The sequence below is a fragment of the Athene noctua genome, chromosome 2 (assembly GCF_965140245.1).
Source record: "Athene noctua chromosome 2, bAthNoc1.hap1.1, whole genome shotgun sequence".
Taxonomy (NCBI): Eukaryota; Metazoa; Chordata; class Aves; order Strigiformes; family Strigidae; genus Athene; species Athene noctua.
In genome coordinates, this window is record NC_134038.1 from 16,451,583 (window position 1) to 16,471,202 (window position 19,620).

Sequence of the window (19,620 nt, forward strand, 5' to 3'; positions counted from 1 at the left end):
TTTTCTTAATGGTAAGTCAAATTAGTTTATACATTTTCTACTTGAGTACATAGCATTTCCTACCTGACCAGCTGCATTATGTAAATAACTGTAATACATGAAATGTGGTTTGGTTACTGTTAATTTCACATAGCAATGGTATGTATAGCAGGGAAGTGTCTAATGGTATTTTAAAACAATTGCAGTTTGTACACAGAGACAATATCTCTTAGTAGATGAATAGGTGGATGGGAGTTGTAAATAGTATTTGGAAAGTGAATTAGCATTGGATGAAAGATAGGCTGTTCGTTTTGGTTTCTTTGGAATATTTTTTTCTGTGTCATTTGGAAAAATGGATTTGTATTTCTCAGTGTGTTGTGTTACTTGCATTATTTATCACTTCTTGCATTTATTTTCAGACCAATAAAACTATTCATAAAACTATTCTGATTTTGTTCTGATGCTTTATAAACATATCTTTTTTTTTAAATGTCTAGATACAAGTTAGTGTTCATTTTTTTGGAGTGTGTATGGTTTACTCAATATGAAGTATTGGTTTGTGCAGTCAAATCAGGAAGTATCATGGCATTGTCATTTGTATAGTGATCAGCTCCTGCTGTATCTAGACTAGCAAACAAATGGAAATGACATTTTTAATGTTTGAAACTGGTCTTGTTGTCACTAGAGAAATAGTTCTACTTTACACCTGAATGTCTGTTTTTAGTACTGAAACACAAGTTCTAGTGCATGTTTGCTTCTTGGTCATATGGTAGTATTTTGATGGCAGGTTTTTCAATCAAATTCAAGAGCCTGCTGCACTAAAGACTTGTGTCTTATGTGCTAAATAAAACTCTCCAGAACAAAGAACAAAATGAAAATAAGAATCATGTGTCATTGGATGCATTTCTCAGATTTGTTCGTTTATCTTTATAAATGATTTCGGTAGCTAATGTATTTTCCAGTGCAGTCATAAACCTGAACTTCTGCAGCTTGCTAACGGGTGTGAAATTTAGAGTAGTGAGTTCATGACCTTCTCTGCTAACTTTCTCAGGCTCCATTAGTAAACAAGCTTGCAGGTAGGCCTAAATGGGGCTCTGTATCTCCTTGGATAATATCTGCTGTGGTCTTAGGCTGGTGATTGGAAACTGCAGGCTTGTGTAATAACTTCATTATGTATTGAGATATTTGGTTAGCATTTAAGGCTTTTGAACTCATATTTTTATGTCCCAGAAAAGTCGTTGATACGCTATGACAACCCATGCTCTCTTCATTTATTGCTGCTTTCTGTGAGCAATTATCATCAGAAATGCTGTGATAAAATTGGCATCGTATCACAAATGCTCCTGGAATGGAATCAAACAGGCAAACAGGATTCACAGTAACAGGGACAGTCAGCGTGCATAGAAAACTCACATCCAGGTGATCTTGAACTGGTGTTTGCTGTTCTGCTTTCATGGCTACATTCCACTTCACTGCCCAGTGATCTTAATTTCCTTACTGTTTTCCCATGAAATGAGTTTTATATAACCAAAGTATCTCTTTGTCTCTCTGCTCTGTAGACCTATTTTAACAAATTGGATGAAAAGGTATGGCTTCGAAGGACTTGTGGGGCAGATGTGAGGGTGTATTGGGGTGAAACGGTATTATCTACCCATGATTGAGAAGCTTCAGTGCAAGTATGTTTAGATGCAGGAGAAAGCATCAGTGGTACTGTGAATGAACAAGGAATCTGTGTATGTTAGTCTTGTTTGATACTTATATCCAATTTATTTAGAAAAAAGTATTCTTTTCCATTCTTCCCCCACCCTCCCAAGCAGGCTGTATGTGAAGCTCTTGTCTTCTCATTTTACCCCAAGAAGGCAGTGTATTTGTAAATAATTTATTTTCTAGTCACCCATTTGTTCCATTTAACCTCTATTGCAGTACTTTAATTCATTAATGATGGTTTTAAAATTATGACGTAAAGTTCTGCTAAACAACCAAGGAAAAAGCTAGGGACAAATACATGTTCCTGATGTGTAAATATGGTCTTAACTCCCTCCCCCCCCTAGAATGTTCACTAAATACCAGTATTTGTATAAAATCTCTTGTCAGTGTGGTTGAGCTGAAATCCATTAGACTAGCCTGTTTGCCAACAGACATTAAAGTGGTATTGCTTTAATGACACCATAGTCATCAGACATTTTCTGTTGTATTTTGCTTGGATGGATTAGGGTTTAGTGAAATAAAACCCACTTATGTTGGACAAAGCATAAGCACTTTCAATTCTGTGTTTGTGGTTAGTGTTTTATCTTGTTCTGGTTTTTCTTGTTAAGCATAAAATTTTATTTAAGTGTAAAGCATTTCTATCATATGATTGGCTATTTTTGAGTGGTTTTCTTCATAGTCTTCTAATTTACAGTATCATCTCATGAGAATTATTGTAGAGTTCAGATTTAGGGAAGGAAGTGAGAATTATTAGAAGTATGATGAGTAATTTGTGTTCCCTTTTTCTTTTATGATTCATTATCCTTAAATATCCTATGACACAGTTTACAGAAATATAAATTACGTTATTGTCTGAAGTAAAACTGCAATGAGATATAATCTTGAAGGTTAATGAAACTAAAATTTGATGCATTTTGTGCTTTAAAAAATTTCCTACCAGTTTCTGCAGTTACTTTCAAGGTGTTTTGATAGTTTCTTGTGCAATGTTTCCCTCAGAAGGGAGCTTATTGCCCCTGCAAGATAGCTTTGAACAGTTACAGCAACAACGTAAAGTAAAAAAGAAAATCAATATTTCATTTTAGAAGGGTATTTGAGAAAATTGGTCTAAAACTGCATTTTGACCATTCATTTAATGGTGGTCTTTATTCTCCTGTAATATTAGGATGGCCTCCAGTTCCTCAACCTATATTAAAATTGCTGGTGTTTAAGCCAGTAGCTCACTTGGTTTGCGGCTCTAATTCATGCAACACTTCAGCAGTTTAGAAGTTCTAAATATATCATTTGAGGACAAAGAAACCCCATTGCATAATATGGTTTTCTTGTCTTTCTGTTGTAGGTTGTGTTAAAGATCATTAAACACTACCAGGAAGAAGGACAGGGGAATGAAGTGGTCCAGGGAGTGCTGCTGGGTCTTGTGGTGGATGACAGACTTGAAATCACAAACTGCTTCCCTTTCCCTCAGCATACAGAAGATGATGCAGACTTTGATGAAGGTAATCTATACAGTTTTGCAAAAATTCAGGTTAAAAAAAAAAGCCACATGCAGAAAAGGATTTTTCTTTTCCATAATGACCAGAAGCTTGTATGTGATCAGCGACTGCTTTTGTTTGACTTGAGGTATCAATGAGTCCAGCTGTAATCTTGTCAGTGTAAGGAAAGTTATAGGCATAAATACTGTATTATATGAACACACTTACTTTAGAATAAGACTGTCCACACAGGAAATTACATGTTTCCAGTCTAGCATTTATATAGACTTCAAAGCTTTTTATGAAAATGGCTCTCTGTGTGTGTATGTGTATATATATACATGTATACATATGTAGTCAGGCAGGTAGGTTGCCTCTCTGTGGATTTATTTGTATGTATTTAGTACTCCTTGAAAGCCTGGAGACAGAACTTTTTAAGCTTAAGAAGTACTGGTTAACTTGAAATCTGGGTGATATTTTTGCTTTTCCAAGTGAACTAGAAGTAACATCAGTGATTTCTACCTGTCTTGGTGTTTCCTTGCTGGTCCTACTAATGTTTTGTAATTGCCACTGTAAGTTAGTCTAACTGGCTTGACACAGACTGATATAAAATTGATAAAGTAAACTTAAAAGGCTTGCAATTCTAATCTTGGTGATATGTGTGTGTGTATGTAATGATATTAGTAGAAACGCTTCTTTGTTAGGGCTTAGAGAGACAGATTAACTTCGAGAGTAAGTAAAGAGGCAATGTAGTCAAAGTAGTTGAGGTTGGAAGCTTGATTTTTATCTAATTTTGATAATTCAGTTTGAGCAAGATTCCTTAATCTTTTAAGCATAAACTGCTTTTTCTTGTTTATAATGAGATTAGATATTATTCAATTAATCTTTTATCTTATTACAAAAGCATCTCAGACCTTGCCTTTAAAACAGATTGTTTTAAGAATTCTTTGGAACTTGGTAAGGTTTCTTAGCTGCTTATTGCTCCTGTTGTGGGATTATACTATTTGCTATATTAAAAAAAAAAAAAAGACAAAATTCAAGGGAATCTTAGTTGTCCTACATTAATGTGGTGCTTGAGTCATACCTATGTTTTATTAAAGCCTAAAAGATGTTTTAAAGATTCCTTCTCTTCTGGAGCTCTTCAAAGGGTTGGAGTAATCTAAATTTTTATTTGGAGCCTATGTTTCAGTTTTTCCTGTAGAAAATGGCTGCATTATTTCCATGTAGTTGACAGGCAAACAAGGAGTGAAATAAATTCAGTTTCAGAAATTGGTTATCTCACCATATAATGACTACCATGCTGAAGCTGTAAGCCTGGGATCTGGTATGCAAGGTCCAACTGTTCCTGCTTGGGAGAAACTTCATTCTAAGAAAGTGACTCTCGTTACCAGTCTGACATTTTCCCTTTTCAACAAGTAGGCAATAATCCTGGAATTAATTAAGGTGCAAAAGGCAATGCTTGTGGAGCTTCCCTCACCTGGATGCCTCAGCTTGTCAACCTTCTGTTCCTGTGCTGCAGGCACAGAAAAATAGCAAACTCTAGCCAGAGTGTTGAAGGTTAAACTTCTAGAACAATGTAACAATATTATGCTTAGGTCAAGAAAGATGTCTCTGTTAAAGCCAAAGGTATCCCTAATCAGAGCAAGTAGATAGCCTTCTTTGAGCAAGGTTATCCCAGAGCAATTAGCCCTTGCAGAGGGTACCTTGCCAACTTGGCAACCAAACTCAAGGTCCATGTATCCTCAGCTGAACTACCCTCATTATAATATTAAAAATCATGCCTGTAGGTCAAGAAGACCCTTGCCCAGGTGAAGACCCTTCCCCTAAGCATGCATAGTAGTAGAAGTATTGTGTCAGCAGTATTATAATTGTATGTAAATTGCTAACCAATCATCATAGGCCTGGAAAATTGCTAACTGTGCAAGTTTTGTGTATAAATACAGAGCAGAAAGTCTGGAAAGTGTGCATGTTAAGAGGAGAAATCCCCCATGCACCCAGCACTGTAATAAACCAACGTCAACTTTCTAAACTAAACTATCATTTGGTTTGGAGAGTTTTCTTGGTTATGGTTTTTCGGTAACAAGAGTGGAAAGTGAACCTGTCACAGTGATGTTGATGCATGCCTCTAGCAGTGGTAGGGAATTTACAGCCAGGTCAGGGGAGCTTGCCTGTGCTGAACCCTATAAGCCAACCTCAAGAGCCATTTTGTATTGGTTTTCATCTTCCCTAGCCTCTACTGTATGGGTCACAGAGAGGTTCCCTCTCTATTCTTCTCAGTGGAATACAGTTAAATAGACTGAACCATTCAGAAAACTCACAGCGCTCGTGTTCATTCTGCCTTCTCTTTTCTTAGGGCTTGTTCAGCCATTTGACCTATGTGGTAGAGTCTAGGGAAGATGAAAACCCAAACAAAATGGCTCTTGAGGTTGCTAGCTTGAGTGTTAGGTACCTTATTAGGCTCTATACAGATTTATCTTCTGTTTTCCCATTGTAAAAACCAATAATATTTTATAAATACTCCTTGTTTGTTTTCCCTGGAGCTGTGTTTCCCTACACAAGCATCCTGCCAGATTTTCAAAGATTCTTTTTTCTTCTAGATGCAGATATTCCAGCAGAGAAATCTTGTTATATGCCAGAATCTTAACATTCAGGATAATAAAAACCAAACCAAGCAAGGCATTTCCTTCCCACCAAGATTTGTATGTTATGTCAGTAGCATAACTGGCTTTATATGTTTGCACAAATTCAGATCCAGAGATTTGGAAGGGAAGTATAAGGATCTTGGCACTTAAGTACCTCCATCATCTAGAACATCACTTAACGTTGTTCTCTTTGGTCAGAATAATGTTGTATTGTCTTCTTCCTTTCTGTGTATATTTCTTTTTGTAAATTTTTTTCCTCCCTTGTCTAAGATTCTGGAATAGGAAAAATCCTATTGAGATTCCAGGTTTCTGGGCCTGTTTCTTAATGGACTTTGGTCATACTTGATCTTACATTAATGCAGGAACTGTTGCACTGGCTGAGGGGCCACACTACCCCAGCTGCCCTTCTCCTGAGGGCTGGAAATGAGGAAAAGCTGTGGTGTGGATATCTGCTGGCAAACTCCTAATCTGCTATGATGAGAATTGAATGAATACACCCCAAAATATAATTTCTTCTATATCATTTTGCAGGAGCTCTAGGAACATATCACCTGAAAAATACTGATTTGCCTTGTGGTCTTGAGGTGATCATTAAGAGAACTGAACTTATGTACAGGAGGGTGATACTTGAGCAAACAACCTGTTGGATAATTGGAAAGACACATTTAAGCTAATGTTTTCCTTTTTTAAACTGAGAAAATCTAATAAAAACATATTTTTGAGGATGCTATGAAAATGTCCTTAATTTGAACTTGAAATAGGTATGCATGACATCTAAGAATCAGTTTGATAAGGAGGTATTTCTAACTTTTTAGCAACAACAGTTGCTTCAGATATGCTCAAATATGCTTTTGTTATGGTGCCATTTTGTCTCTTGCCATTAATACCTGAGTTAATATTAAAGTTTTTGCTATTTGCTGCAACAGAATTCCTTCAAAATCAAAATTTTTGATTTAAAAAAACCCCCCACGTACCCTACAAGAACGACTTGTTCTTTTAGTGCAAGAACATTTTTAGTGCAGTTTGAATTGGACTATTTCTAGAAACTACTGAAAACATGAGAACTTTTTTTTAGCTTTAAGTAATTGTTATCACAAATCTGGGAGGATGGTTTACCATTTATGAATCCACAGGTGTTTTTCATCTTAGTTCTCCTGCAGTATCATCTTCCGAAGATTCTTTTTGCAAAGTGTAATCTCTTCTGGTAAGATTTCCCTGTCTGGAAAGGCTTAAACACTTAGTTGACTTGCTGCAGCACAAGATTTTTAGAAGGAGTGAGAGGGTTTGACCCAGCTCTCTGTGTTAGAAATCTGTAGGTGAAGTTTAGTTGATGAAGTGTGAGCTAATGGAGGAAAATTGCAGAACAGGTATGTTGTTGAGTCTTCAGCAAAAGATGCTTTGGCTTAAATGTTAGATATTTTGGGGCCGCACTCTGGATTTTTGGTCAGGCATTTACTTTTCAGATAACTGTTATTACTGGTGCACTTACATTCAATACCTATGAGGGTTTATTTCTCAAAACACAGATCTTTAAGAAGATACTTTGTTATCTACACGTCCAGTCCCTATTCCTGTGCCACCTCCTCACCGCAATGGATTCAACTTCTTGTTTAGGAAAAATCAGATTTCTGCTGTAAGGATTTTTGACTTGGGCACTTCTGTGAAATGATGCAGTACCCCAGCTTGTCTTTGTGAGGGTAGTTTTCTGACAATTACTTTCACTTTAGGGCACTTGTAAGCTTTTGTCCAAATGTAGTTCTTTGCTCTCTTTCAGTTAAGGTTTATAAGAAAGGTGTAATGCATGAAGTATATTTTCTTCCTAAGAAATAAATGTATTATTCTTGACTATAAATTGTGTCTCTAAGTGACATGTTAAGTTCAATGCTTTGCACTTCATTGTTTTTATCTTCACTGCTATTCACTGAGTAGCTTTTCTCCTTGTTAAAAGGAAATTTGTATTCCTTTCATGGAAAGCAACAGTTAAAGTAGTACTTACAAAGCTGAGATAATAAATTAAGTGCTGTGGTAATTATGCCAATAGAAACTTTGAGACAGTTATATAATTATACATCAAAATAAGTTCTAGAATGTTGTAACTTTTCCTTCTTTTATAACTATTCAGTTTTTATTAGATTCCTTCTGAGATGCTACAGATGAAAAGGTGATGCCACCTTCCCTCCCCCCACCCCGACGTGATTTTTACTTTCTTACCTGAGAAGGTTAATTTTCTTTTTCAGTTTTCAGGTTAGAAGTATCTTATATAGATGATTAAAGATCCTAATGCCTGTATTTTTCTGTGCTGTAGGTTGTATTTAGTTGTATCATCACTCAGTAGCAAGTAAAGTAACATAATGCAACATTTCCACAAAAACACTCACCATTTTCTTTGTTTTGTGGCTTTTATTTAACCTCAAACGAATGCAGTTGTCAATGCAATAACATGTTGTAGCTCCTATATAGTGCTTTTTCAGAGTTTTTATCAGCCACGTGTAGCAGCAGTTTGTACTGCTGAGCCTTACCTCTAGTGTTGCCAGTACAGTGACCTGCTATATGTGGTCATTGCAGAAATGGAGGGCTTCAGGTAGCTAAAAGGAACACATTTAGATAAGTTAATTTAAGATAAAGCAACAAACTGAATGTGTGCTTTTGAACTGTTGCCTACTGCAGTGAATATTGGCTCTTTTAAGGCCCCTCCTGTTTTACTGGAGGACTTGGTCTTGAGGTTGCGTTTCTTGAAGTGAAGCCTGTGGTCTGCTCCACTGGTTTGGCATTATAGGGACTTCAAGACCAAAGTCACATGAGTTCTTTCACTTTACAGCATACTGTCTCTCAGTGCATAGGTGGGGTGCTGTTTGGTGGACTGTTCTGGCTTTTTAGAAAGCATCTTAATAAAAAAAGCTACTGTGTTCTAAAGGTTTTTTTTTTTTTTTTCATTAAGTTAATAGTGCAGGTCCACAAACAACCTTGTGAGTACAACTGGAGAGGTAGTGTGAACCCCTAACATGCTTGAAACCCCTTTATGGTCAGACCAGAATTCTCCCAGACAGTATGTAGATACCTATGGGGACCAAATGGACTCTCTGAAGTTTGATTTCCTTCGCTGGGATTGCAGAAGTCCTGATGTCATTAAATCACAGCTCACTAGCAGTGTTGATTCATGTACTGTCTGTAAAAGCTTCTGTCAAGGCTAAATTTTGTCAGTTTTTCTTGTGGAACAATTTCTAGTTATTCCCATTTTAAATCTTCTGGTATTATAACTCAGAGGTTTATCATTGCAGACATATCTTTTATTTCTCTTCTATTGTTGCAGAACAGAACTTTAACATGCTGTAGCTCAGTGGTCAGATGCAATTTTAGCTGACAATTCTCTGATTTTTTGTTTAGGCTTATTCTCTTTAGGTATAACAGTTGACAAAAAAAGAGGTGGTCATGTATGTTGTCTTTTATTGTAAGAAAATGGAATGTTTCTGAAATGCTGAATCCAGTTAAATGAAATGTAAGTTTCGTTTCACTAAGGACAGGAACAGATGACCTAAAAGCTCCTAAATCACAGCCTTGGTTCTGGCTCCAGTTGTAGTCTGTTTATCTGAATCCTTCAACTGTGTTTTTCATAAGTTCTTGTAGTAATTTAGGAAGAAAGCTATACTGTGTAAATGTTGACTTTTCAATTACTAAGTGCTGGCAAAAGCCCATCAGGTTTGTGCGTGCATTTATGAAGTTTCGCTTCGTGCTCTATGTAAAAAGAATATTGAATTTTAAGTTGGATTTTTTTCTTTATCATTTCTGTGTAAAGAATTCGTTAAATAATCCGTAAACTTGATAAGGATGAATTTAAAAGGATTTCAGATGATTATGTCAGACGGTGGGTAGTCAATTGTTAAACACACAAGACAGTCTTATCTAGTCTTCCGTATTTAGGGTTGTTTTGGTGGGCTGCCAGAACTGATATTGGAATATACTTATTGACAGATGCTGGTTATTAGTGTGCTTAATTGTCATGTAGTAAGATGTATCACATAATCAAGGCTCTTTAATAAAGCTGCTAATCACACCTGAGTCATTTTATACTTTACCTGTCACTAGTGCAAGTTCTTGATTTGTTTCCTAAAAGGAAACTAATATTGACACAGTTCACATAATTGTACTGGTTCAGTGGAGTAGCGGGCATGCAGCATGTGTAAGGTTTTGTGTGTGTGTGTAAGTTTTCAACCTGTGCAGACTTATCTCTACTGGAGGGTGTTGTCTTTGTTGGGACAAGAAGAAATCCAGATTGAAAACTACTTTTCAGGGCACAGTCTGAAGTGCCCTGTATGTGCAGATACGTGGATTTGTCTAGATCAGATACAGCAGCGTATCCCAAAGTATGCTTCTGTAATAAAAAGTCCTAAGAAAAAGTGCTTTTAATTATCTTAAATGCAGCAGAGAAAGGTGAAGAGTGGACGTGCGAATCATCATCCCGGTTTTCAAGCTCTGTCAGCTGAGGCCGCGGGCTGGGAGCGGCGTGCCGGCGGGCGGGCTGGGAGGAGCCCCCATTAGAGGGCACTCGTACCCAGCACACGGCCGCCGCCGGGGCTGCTGCTGAGCCAGGAAACCTGGGGCTTGCAGACAGGAGAGGGATAAAAATGATTTTCATCTGATAAGGTTCATGTAATCTTTTATACAGCTGAATTCCGAAAATATGTTACAAAGTGCTTTGAATTAAATACGGCTCTACTGACTCAGTGTTTTTTTTTTGTTTCTTAAATCAGCCTAAATGTGCTGCTTGTTCTGAGGAACTATATAGCTTGGTAGAATTTGATTCAGAGACTTTTGTGTGTGTGTGTGTGTGTATGTATCCTAAAAGCAGAACAGGAGCTTTCTTGTTTTGCAGGTTCTTCACTTCCCAATTCTACCACATGTAACTAAGAAAGAGGAGGTAGTACTTGTGGTGGAACTTCTTAGCTTATTTAAGTGGGTTTATACTGCTGGGCTGTGCAGACTTAAAAAAACCTCACATAAACTATTCCTTCTCTGGTAGTATTACACAAAATGCCTGAAATGCTTTGTTTATTGCATTTCTGGATTTTCAATTTGATTTTTACTGTAGAGGCAGTGCTTTGACATGGTAGGTAAATCCTTTTGTTCAATGTCTAATTTTGAATCAAAAAAGAGAAATCATTTTGCTCTTTAAAACACGAGGCATATTAAAGTTTTATTTAAATCCAGTTCCATTAATCTTTTTCTGCAAAAGAAGTTACTGGAATTTGCTTTTAAATGCAGAAATGTTGTACTGTCTCTTTTTTAAGACAACATATTTCACGACACTTCTTGAGTAATTTTAAACATAAAAGTCTTACATCTGCCTACATTCTGATAAATCTGTATTAAAAAAGTGTTTTTTTAAAAAGAATCCATGATTGCAATGGATATTGTAATATCTAATAAACTTTCATGATGAACTTTGCTGAAAATTATGCTTAAGTATAATCATTTGTTAATCCTAAAAATGAAATTATAGAAACATCTATTTTAAATAAGTAGTTTGCTGTATGTAACTTTTAGCAGAATTAGAATGAGTTGGAAGATTGTATCCAGCTCAGTTTTGCATTTAACCATTTCACTATTTACAAGTTTTGAATTTGAAGCTAGGAGATTTTTATAGCATTGTATGTGTTCTATCTTAGCTGTATTCCTTATTTGTAGTCATGATACATGATTGCTTAGTTTCCTATATGGATATTTCATATAGTTCTGTAACACTTGCAGAAACTCATTAATTTTTATGTAATCAGCAATATGAATGTCCAGTTTTTAACCTGCAATTTAGGTAAAATATTATAAATTATCTATTCTGAATTTGATTTTTCTTTCTAATATAATCAGCTCAACTTTCTCTAAAAAGTGCACAGAAAGAGGATAACCAATTAAATAATAAAAGTACATTCAGATGTTTAATATGTGTTCTATGATTCCAGGCATCAGTCTGAATTTTATGCCTGTATTGTACTTTGTGATAGTGATTTGAAAACATTAAGCCTTATACTTACTGTTTATTAGGGGAGAGAAAATGTACAGGTTTGAGTACCCCGAGCACTCAGATGTTTTTAAAATAATTTTTTGTGAGTAACAAAGAATCTGAAGGTTATTTGATTTTTAAAAATTCATTTAATGTATTGCTTGTTCAGTTTTTGGAATATGGAAGAACTCTGAAATATGAAATTATTTTATGTTCCCCATACTTCAAATTGCACAGATGCAAATGACTTCGTGTTTGTATTTTATCATTAATTTGTGGAAATATGGTAAACAATGTAATGTGTTTGTTCCTATTAAAAGCAGACACTCCCAAGTAATTTTTTTTAGCTGTTCTAGTTTATAAAACAATATTGCCGTGGATATATGCAAAGGTGAAACTTGCTGGCTTTTTTTTTTTTTTTCCAGATGTACTCTATCTTTTACTAGGCATTTGAATTTTGCTGTGCCACAATTCAGGAAAAAAAGTCTGGATATAGCCATTTGTATTTTAAGGAAAAAGTGGTGGTTTTTTTCAGGCAATTGTTAGAACATATATATTTTTTATGTATATATATAAAAAATAATCCTGGTAGATCTTGTATTCATCTTACCCAACTGAGGTACATGCTGTCTTGGGTGCCTAAAAGTTAGAAAATTATTAGTTTTAAGCTACCTCTGCGATTGGAGGAAGTGAAGATTCATAAAGAAGGAAGCTCGGACCAGGTAAAGATGGCATTGTCAGTTCTGCTAAAAACTTTCTACTTCATCCTTGGTTATGATTCTTTGGTCTTGGACAGTGTGCTACAGGAGTAGACATTTCCATTGGACTGCCTGGATCACACTTTGTGCTTTTTGCGTGTCTTCTTTGCGTCTGTAGCATGTCCTTTCTTAAGAGACAGCTTGCTTGTGGTCTCCCATAGCTTTGGCCAGGTATCTTGACTTTACACTCGCTTCTTCTTCTGGTAACACTTCTCCTAGTGTGAATGGACCAAGAGGAAGAGAGTGTTCTTTTAACACCTTATTACCTCTTTCCATTCCACCTCCTTTCCTTTTTTGCTAATGGGTGTATTTGGCCATTTCCTTCCCTAAAGAACGCTGTAATAAACTTGAGGAAGCTGAAGAAAAGCACAGCAAAATGAACAATATTTTTTTCTGAGATCCAAAATGAAGGAAGTGCACATAGTTCCATTGAACAACAATTCAAATCGATACATCTGGCTGAAAAATAATAGAAACTGATTGAAGTAAGTAGTAGTAATAAATTAAGAAAAATATTTTTGTTTCTCCATAATGTTTTATGGATTTCTCAACTGCACAATCTGGAAAAATTATGTAGCATTATTCTCTTCTAGAAGAAAATTATATATACTCAAGATACAGAACACATTAAACTCAAGTCACACCTTTTTTGTTTATAGTATTTATTTTATTGATGGAAAGACAGAGACATATTACTGGCCCAAGGTTCAGTACTGAATATTGAATACTTGAGGAACAGACTTGAAATCTGTTTTGCTAACAGGAAACCTGCTGCAGCAGTGGAGTTGAAGGGATAAGAAATTGATTCACAAAGCTTATTAAACTTAAAAATACTTTCTAGCAAAATACTAGTCTTTGATAGAAAAGAGAACAATCCTTAGTAAAGTTTGTTTAGATCTGTATTTTAGCATTATTTATAATTAATGTATGTTGTTAAATCCAGTGTTGCAGTGAAAAATATATGAAGAAACTGAGAAAGCTCAAACTGAGTAAATCTTGCATTTTTCTGTAGTCTGGTAAGTCAGTGTATAGAATCTTAGTAACAGCAAAATTGAAGGAAATAAAAACTTCTTTAAAGCTTTACTGAAGACAAGTAGTCTGCGCATAGCTGCAAGTGTAATAGTGTATAGTAGCTTATATTTATATAATTCCATATTGACTGTATCTACAAAATGTATTTATTGCAGATAAGGTTGTTCTCACCCATCTAACTTCAAGACATTTACTGTATTTTGGTTTGTGGTGTGTTGGTTGAAAAGTTGCTGTAGTATGCAGCTTGTTTTTTGTTTCACTGTTTGCTGAATACACAGTTTGATTTCTTTTATTGGATTACATGCTTCAGTTCAGTGTAAATTCATGCAGTAGAAAAATACACATTAAAATAGATTGTTTACCCTTCAGTAAAATACTCATACTTTTTGTAGGCTTAGTGTGATAAATCCTTGATGCACATATTTATAGCCAACATGCGGCATTGTGGAGTTTTAGTCAATAATAGAAATGGAAAGATTTCTTAAAACTTTTTTAGAAAACAAGACAGGCATGTTCTTTGTCGATATATTTAGGTCATAAGGGACATCTGCTAAGGATAATTTTTTAACACTTGCTAACAATCCTAATATAATATGGCCTATTCATCAGTCATATTGTTCCTGACTTGGCTGGTGTGGATTTTAGTGATTCCCGATGTGCATTCAGACTCACTTAATTGCTAGTTTCTTGCTGTTCTATCTTATTGTTTTGTAGGACAATGCATAAGTGGGCACAGAATAATCAAAATGGTTTCCCTGGCCATATTCGGCACCTAACAGATATATTTGCTGTGCAATGTGTGCTTGTTTTTGCAAGTGGAAGTCTTGTGGAAACAAAATAAATCTTAACGGGGAAGTAATTCAACAAGATTTGAACATGCTATTCAATATCTGCGTGTGAATGTATATATTAAAATATATATTTATACGTGTATATACATCTTTTAATATATTAAATTTAATCCCTGCGATACATCTTGGAGCTCTTACAGCATGCATTTGTGCAGCAGAGAAATTAGAGGGGTAAATTGGGGAGGTACTACAAACATCAGGATTTTAGAGTTCTCGATAAACTGTTACATTGTGCCATTTTTGTGCATTGGGTTGAGAAAGAAAAGCTGCTTCAGAGATATTTGCAGTGTAACTGAGATCTAATCTTTTACGTTGTCATGAACTCAGAATTTCTCGTAGCTGTAAGGCATTTGACTCCTGAAGAGGTGCATGTAATGTTCCTTGAGTAGCACATGTGAGGCAGATAGCAAGTGAGATGGACAATGCTTCATTGTTTGAGGGGAGGGAGGTTATGGTGGCTTTTAGGTTTTGTTATTAGTGAAACAGGAAAAATGACCAGTTGAAGTCTGGCAAAATACCGAAAGGGGTATTTGCAATTTGACTTCCACATGTAGATGGAAATAGAATTTTTTTTCTTCCCTCCCCTAGCATGTTTGTTTTTCTTTTTTATTTGTAGCAGTTTGTGTTGCTCCATACAGTGTTTTTACCTACTGATAGAGTAATAACTGTTTAATGCTTTAGGAAAATAGTTTTAATCATTAAGTGTTTTATCTTAATCCAGTTTGTGTAACACTGAACTGTCTGTGATAGTGAAAGAAAGAAAAGCAGAAATTGTAGCTTTTGCAGCAGGTTGGGGGAGGCTTTCTTTATAGCTTATTCAAGGTGTTGAATCTTGTTTAAACCTAAGTCTTACCTCTCTGATCAATTTTAGGAGGAAACAAAAGGACTTTATTTGCTGTCTTTGTTACTCTCGTTTTTACTCTGTTTTCTTAGATGATCTCTAAAATCCTGCATAGCTGCCAAAAAAGTTGGAATTTTTTCTAATTCAGTGATTTTTAGTTCCACTTTAACAAAGCATGTGTAGGAAAACTGATTGAGACTATTAAGCAATACCAGTGATTGGGAATAAATCAACTTGTGGCTGTTAAGTCAGTTGTTGAGTACAGTTGAAACGCCATAGTCTATGCAAATATTGATTTCATTCGGAGTTTAAATCTATAGCTGTATGGCTTAATTGAAGTATTTTATTGTCTTTGATAGTTGTTCTCCACATGAAGAAGTTGAAAATTTGATTCATCTACGCACTGTTGATTAAAAGAGTTTGGCACAAACTTTATGTAAACTGCTTTAAGTACAGTACACTTTATGAAATGTACAGTTTAAGTATAGAGCTGCTGATTTTCTGTGGCTGCAGCCTGGGAGAAAGGAATGAGGGAACACTGAAAAGGGAATTGAAGACGCTGTTGTAAGGATGCAGTTTGGACACTGGGTGCCACTCCTGGTACACACTGAGGCTCGAAAGCCTTTCTCGTGCAGTGGAACAACAAGCACTCTTAAAAATGGAGGCCTTTGTTACTAAGGAAATTCTGAAGGTCTTTGTCCCCTGAGCTTAGTGGTTCTTCTACTTGAAAAACATGTTCCTGACTGCTACAAGGAGTAACTAAAGCTACAAGGGCAGGACTTTTTAAAAAATTATTTTCATTTTACTGAGGATGATTTTCTAGACTTGATGTATTGCGCTCGAGTTATGTAGTTCTCATCATGTACAAGAAACACGAGGTTGCAGCACCAAGTATTTACGAATTACACCAAGCATGGCAATTCTCCTCAGGAATAGGAAGAATAATTTCAAAACAAAAAAAATAGGAATGAAATATCTCTTTGCAAGTGTGTATAAATATATATATTTATATTTTGTCTTTTTGTCATGTGCTTGTTCGAATAGTACAGTGTCAGAAAATCATTGATTAATGTGTTACTGATGGAAGACTAGATGAAAAGACAGTTGAGGATCTGTTTGGGATTGATCAACTTACAGAAACTAGTATTGGAGGCATATAGTGATGGTTCCCAATAAGCACCAAGCACTGAAAATCAGAGGAGTGCTGAGGAGGTGATGAGGAGTGGGAGTAAGAAGTGCTTAGATGTGAATTGGAACAAGGTTAGTGCTCCCATCCTGAAAGCTGTGTAGCTCTCAAACTAGGAAGTGCAACGTGATTTATGCTTTACTGTGCTCATGCCCGGAGGCATCAGCTGGCTATGGGTGTCCTAAACTTAGTACAAACATATACTTGCTCAAAAATTTTAGAAACGGCATAGGAGTTTCGGTGTCCAGGTCTTAAATGGCTTTCAATAGAATATTGGCATCTCTACCTGGCTAATTTGGAAACTGAAATTTCAGTTATAACTGAAAGGCATATGTGGGTTTGGAAGTCTAAATGCCATAGCATTTAAAAAATGTTAGACTTTTAAATGTGATTTCTGTGCAAAAATTTTTATTCTCTCTTCTGCTTGGAAAGGAATTGAAATAGTCAGAAATAAAAATGTGCTTGGAGCCGGGGGAAAGCAAGACTTTACTTGAAATAATGAATGTCAGGGTGAGGGATGACAGAGTTCCCTGTAAAATTCTACTTCGATGCAGTGGTGTAGAATTAAAAACAAAAAGTCTCCATCCTCAAATGTAGAAATTTAAGCTCTTGGTTTTACTTTGTACAAATACTTTTGAAGATGGATTCCTGTTATTCACAATGTTCCGTTCTGTGACGTTTGTCTGAATCTTCCAAGCCACTTTTCTTATAATGATGTTTTAACTGAAAAATTGATACATTTGGATGCATAGAGTATGAAGTTAAAATGAAAAATAAGTGTCAAATCATCTTTTTTTGTCTGCTGTTAGAGCTTATACTCCTTTTGAAGGTAAAGACTCTGGAGAGCAGTTAAATATATTGACTGTTTTTAATTGAAACTTGCAGGTTAAGTCTCTTAAAGTTGCCGCTAAATTTTTTCAACTTTGCAGGACAAACACATTGGCCCACTGAAAACGATGGCAAACATGAGTCATTTGGTATCTTCTTTGTAATTAGCTAAGCTTTATGCAGATAGTGAGTAATACAAAAGCACTTTGGTTTCCATGGTTTTGCCAACTGTGGCAAAAAGTCTGACTCTGAAAATAAGTATTTTTAAACTTTTTTTTCAATAGACCTTCTTATCAAAATGCACCAAATACATAAGCAGAGCCAGAAATTAAAGAATTGACACCAAACTGTCTTTTGTTTTCACCTGAAAATCCATTAAATGGGCCACTTGAAGTAATGGGTATGGCATATGATAATCTAGAGCCACCTGGCTTTTATTTGCTACTTAATGCTTTGATCACAACTTCATTTAAAGAGTTGTCTGTCTGTAGTGTCAATGTTCCTTGTCATTGCTCTGATTTAGATTTTGGTCTGACACAATACAAAGAGGGATTGCAAAGACCAAGACAGTACTCAAATCAGATATTGGTATGGGAGAGCTGCTAGTTCAACATGTCAACCTTGGAACAAAAGCACCTGTTAAACAAGACCTGTAATCTGACAGAAAGCCACTAGAGGATTTTCAGTGGATGTGGGACACATCTGCATGATGCCATGGAGAGCAATAGTAGTAACCCATGTTTGCTGGGAGCAGACAGAGGAGTTCACACGGAGTGGCGCGCTGCCATCTTGTGTGGAGGGGTCATGGTGGACATCAATAAGGATGTGTGTATGTTGGCGTGCTGCAGCCAGGTCTCTTAGGAGCTAGTGCAATGAGTAAGCACGGCTGTAGGCCATGTGCACAGCTCTGCATTGCACTGTGAAACAGCTGGGTTCTGGTCCAGCCTCAGCTTCCCAGCACTGCCTTCTGCACCATGCAGACTTACTCCTTATGATTTTCCTTTGCTTTCTCTTCACCCATTTAAGTGGCACTTTAACACGAAAGAAGGAACATTTAGGTCCATCCTCTGATCCTGCTCATTCCTGCTAATAAATTAATAAAATCTGATCCATCTCAATACCGAATATGGGAAATAGCTGTCTTTATTCTTAGTAAATTATTGATGCAGACATTAAATAAACCCATCACTATATACAAAATACCTAGGCTGTAACTTTTCGAGGCCTTTCTGATTGGCAGAGCTAGGAGAACTGCTTGTTTGATAGCAGCTGTTTATTTGGTTTGGTCATGGATAGCTAAGCATATTATTCGGCCTTTAACAATACTACTTTTTTTGCTGTGTTTATCTGCTCCTGAAAATTCTCCCCTCCCCTTTTTAGTTTATAATAGTGTTTAATAAACACTACCTGTTTATTATTATTAATGACAGTAGCTTTTAGGATTTTCTTTGATTCTCTTGTGTGGTTTTGGGCTCTTAAGAGCAGACAGGGTGAAGGGATGTTTCATTGTCTCCATTAAGAAAAAGATTTCTGCAAACAAAGAAGAAAATATTTTTTCCTGTGTCCAAATGGCTGCAAGAAGAAGCAGTGGGTTTAATTTTTGTCAGGGGTGAGTCATGAGGAGAAACACTGCAAGGGTAGTGGTACACTATTGCAGGTTGAGGGGAAGTCTGAGGAAGTCTGGAAGGATATGTTAGCCAAATGCTCACTGTGAACAGTATATAATGGGAGGAAATGGCTATCAAATGACTTCTAGCTCTGTCCCTGTGATTTTGATATCCTATTTATCCTGAATTTGAAAGAGACTTAAATTACTAAATTCTGTACATTTCAACATCTGTAATTTGATCAAGTTGTTTGGTAATATTTTCCATATACCCCCTATATGTGGAAGTCTCAGTTTTTGCAGAGGTTGATGTGAAGGCGGTTTGATTTCATTAAAAATATTTAGGGTTATGAAATGGAAAACCAGAGTTTGCATGAAAACAGTTAAATGGTGTACTCAGGTATCTCAGAACAGTATAAAGAAGAAATAATGCGTTGCTTTTCATTATTTGGCATGTTACTCATTTATATGTGTTGCAGTTTTTTCTCTTTTGACACAGAGGAAGGTAGTTGATGTGAACATGGTAAATTTAATTTACCACAGTGTAATGTCCAGATGTGTTTGAGATCTACCACGTTATAAAATAAGAACAGGTCACTTGGAAAGGATTATTGGGATTGGTGTGTTGGGGGAAATAGGGCAAATACTCCCCACTTTTAAGTTTCTGAATTTTTTTGTTTGTTTGTTTCCATATTATGTACAAAACTTAGTTTTCCTGTAAAATCT

At 36.0% G+C, this 19,620-nt stretch overlaps 1 protein-coding gene across 1 annotated transcript in view; it reads left to right on the top strand.

Annotated features, from left to right (window-relative positions):
* The window catches only part of EIF3H (eukaryotic translation initiation factor 3 subunit H), an 86,217-nt gene that overhangs the window by 17,496 nt on the left and 49,101 nt on the right, over positions 1 to 19,620 (top strand). Inside the window, exon 2 of the mRNA XM_074897603.1 lies at positions 3,023 to 3,179. Within this exon, the coding sequence (XP_074753704.1) occupies positions 3,023 to 3,179 (157 nt within the window). The remainder of the gene's footprint in view (positions 1 to 3,022; positions 3,180 to 19,620) is intronic.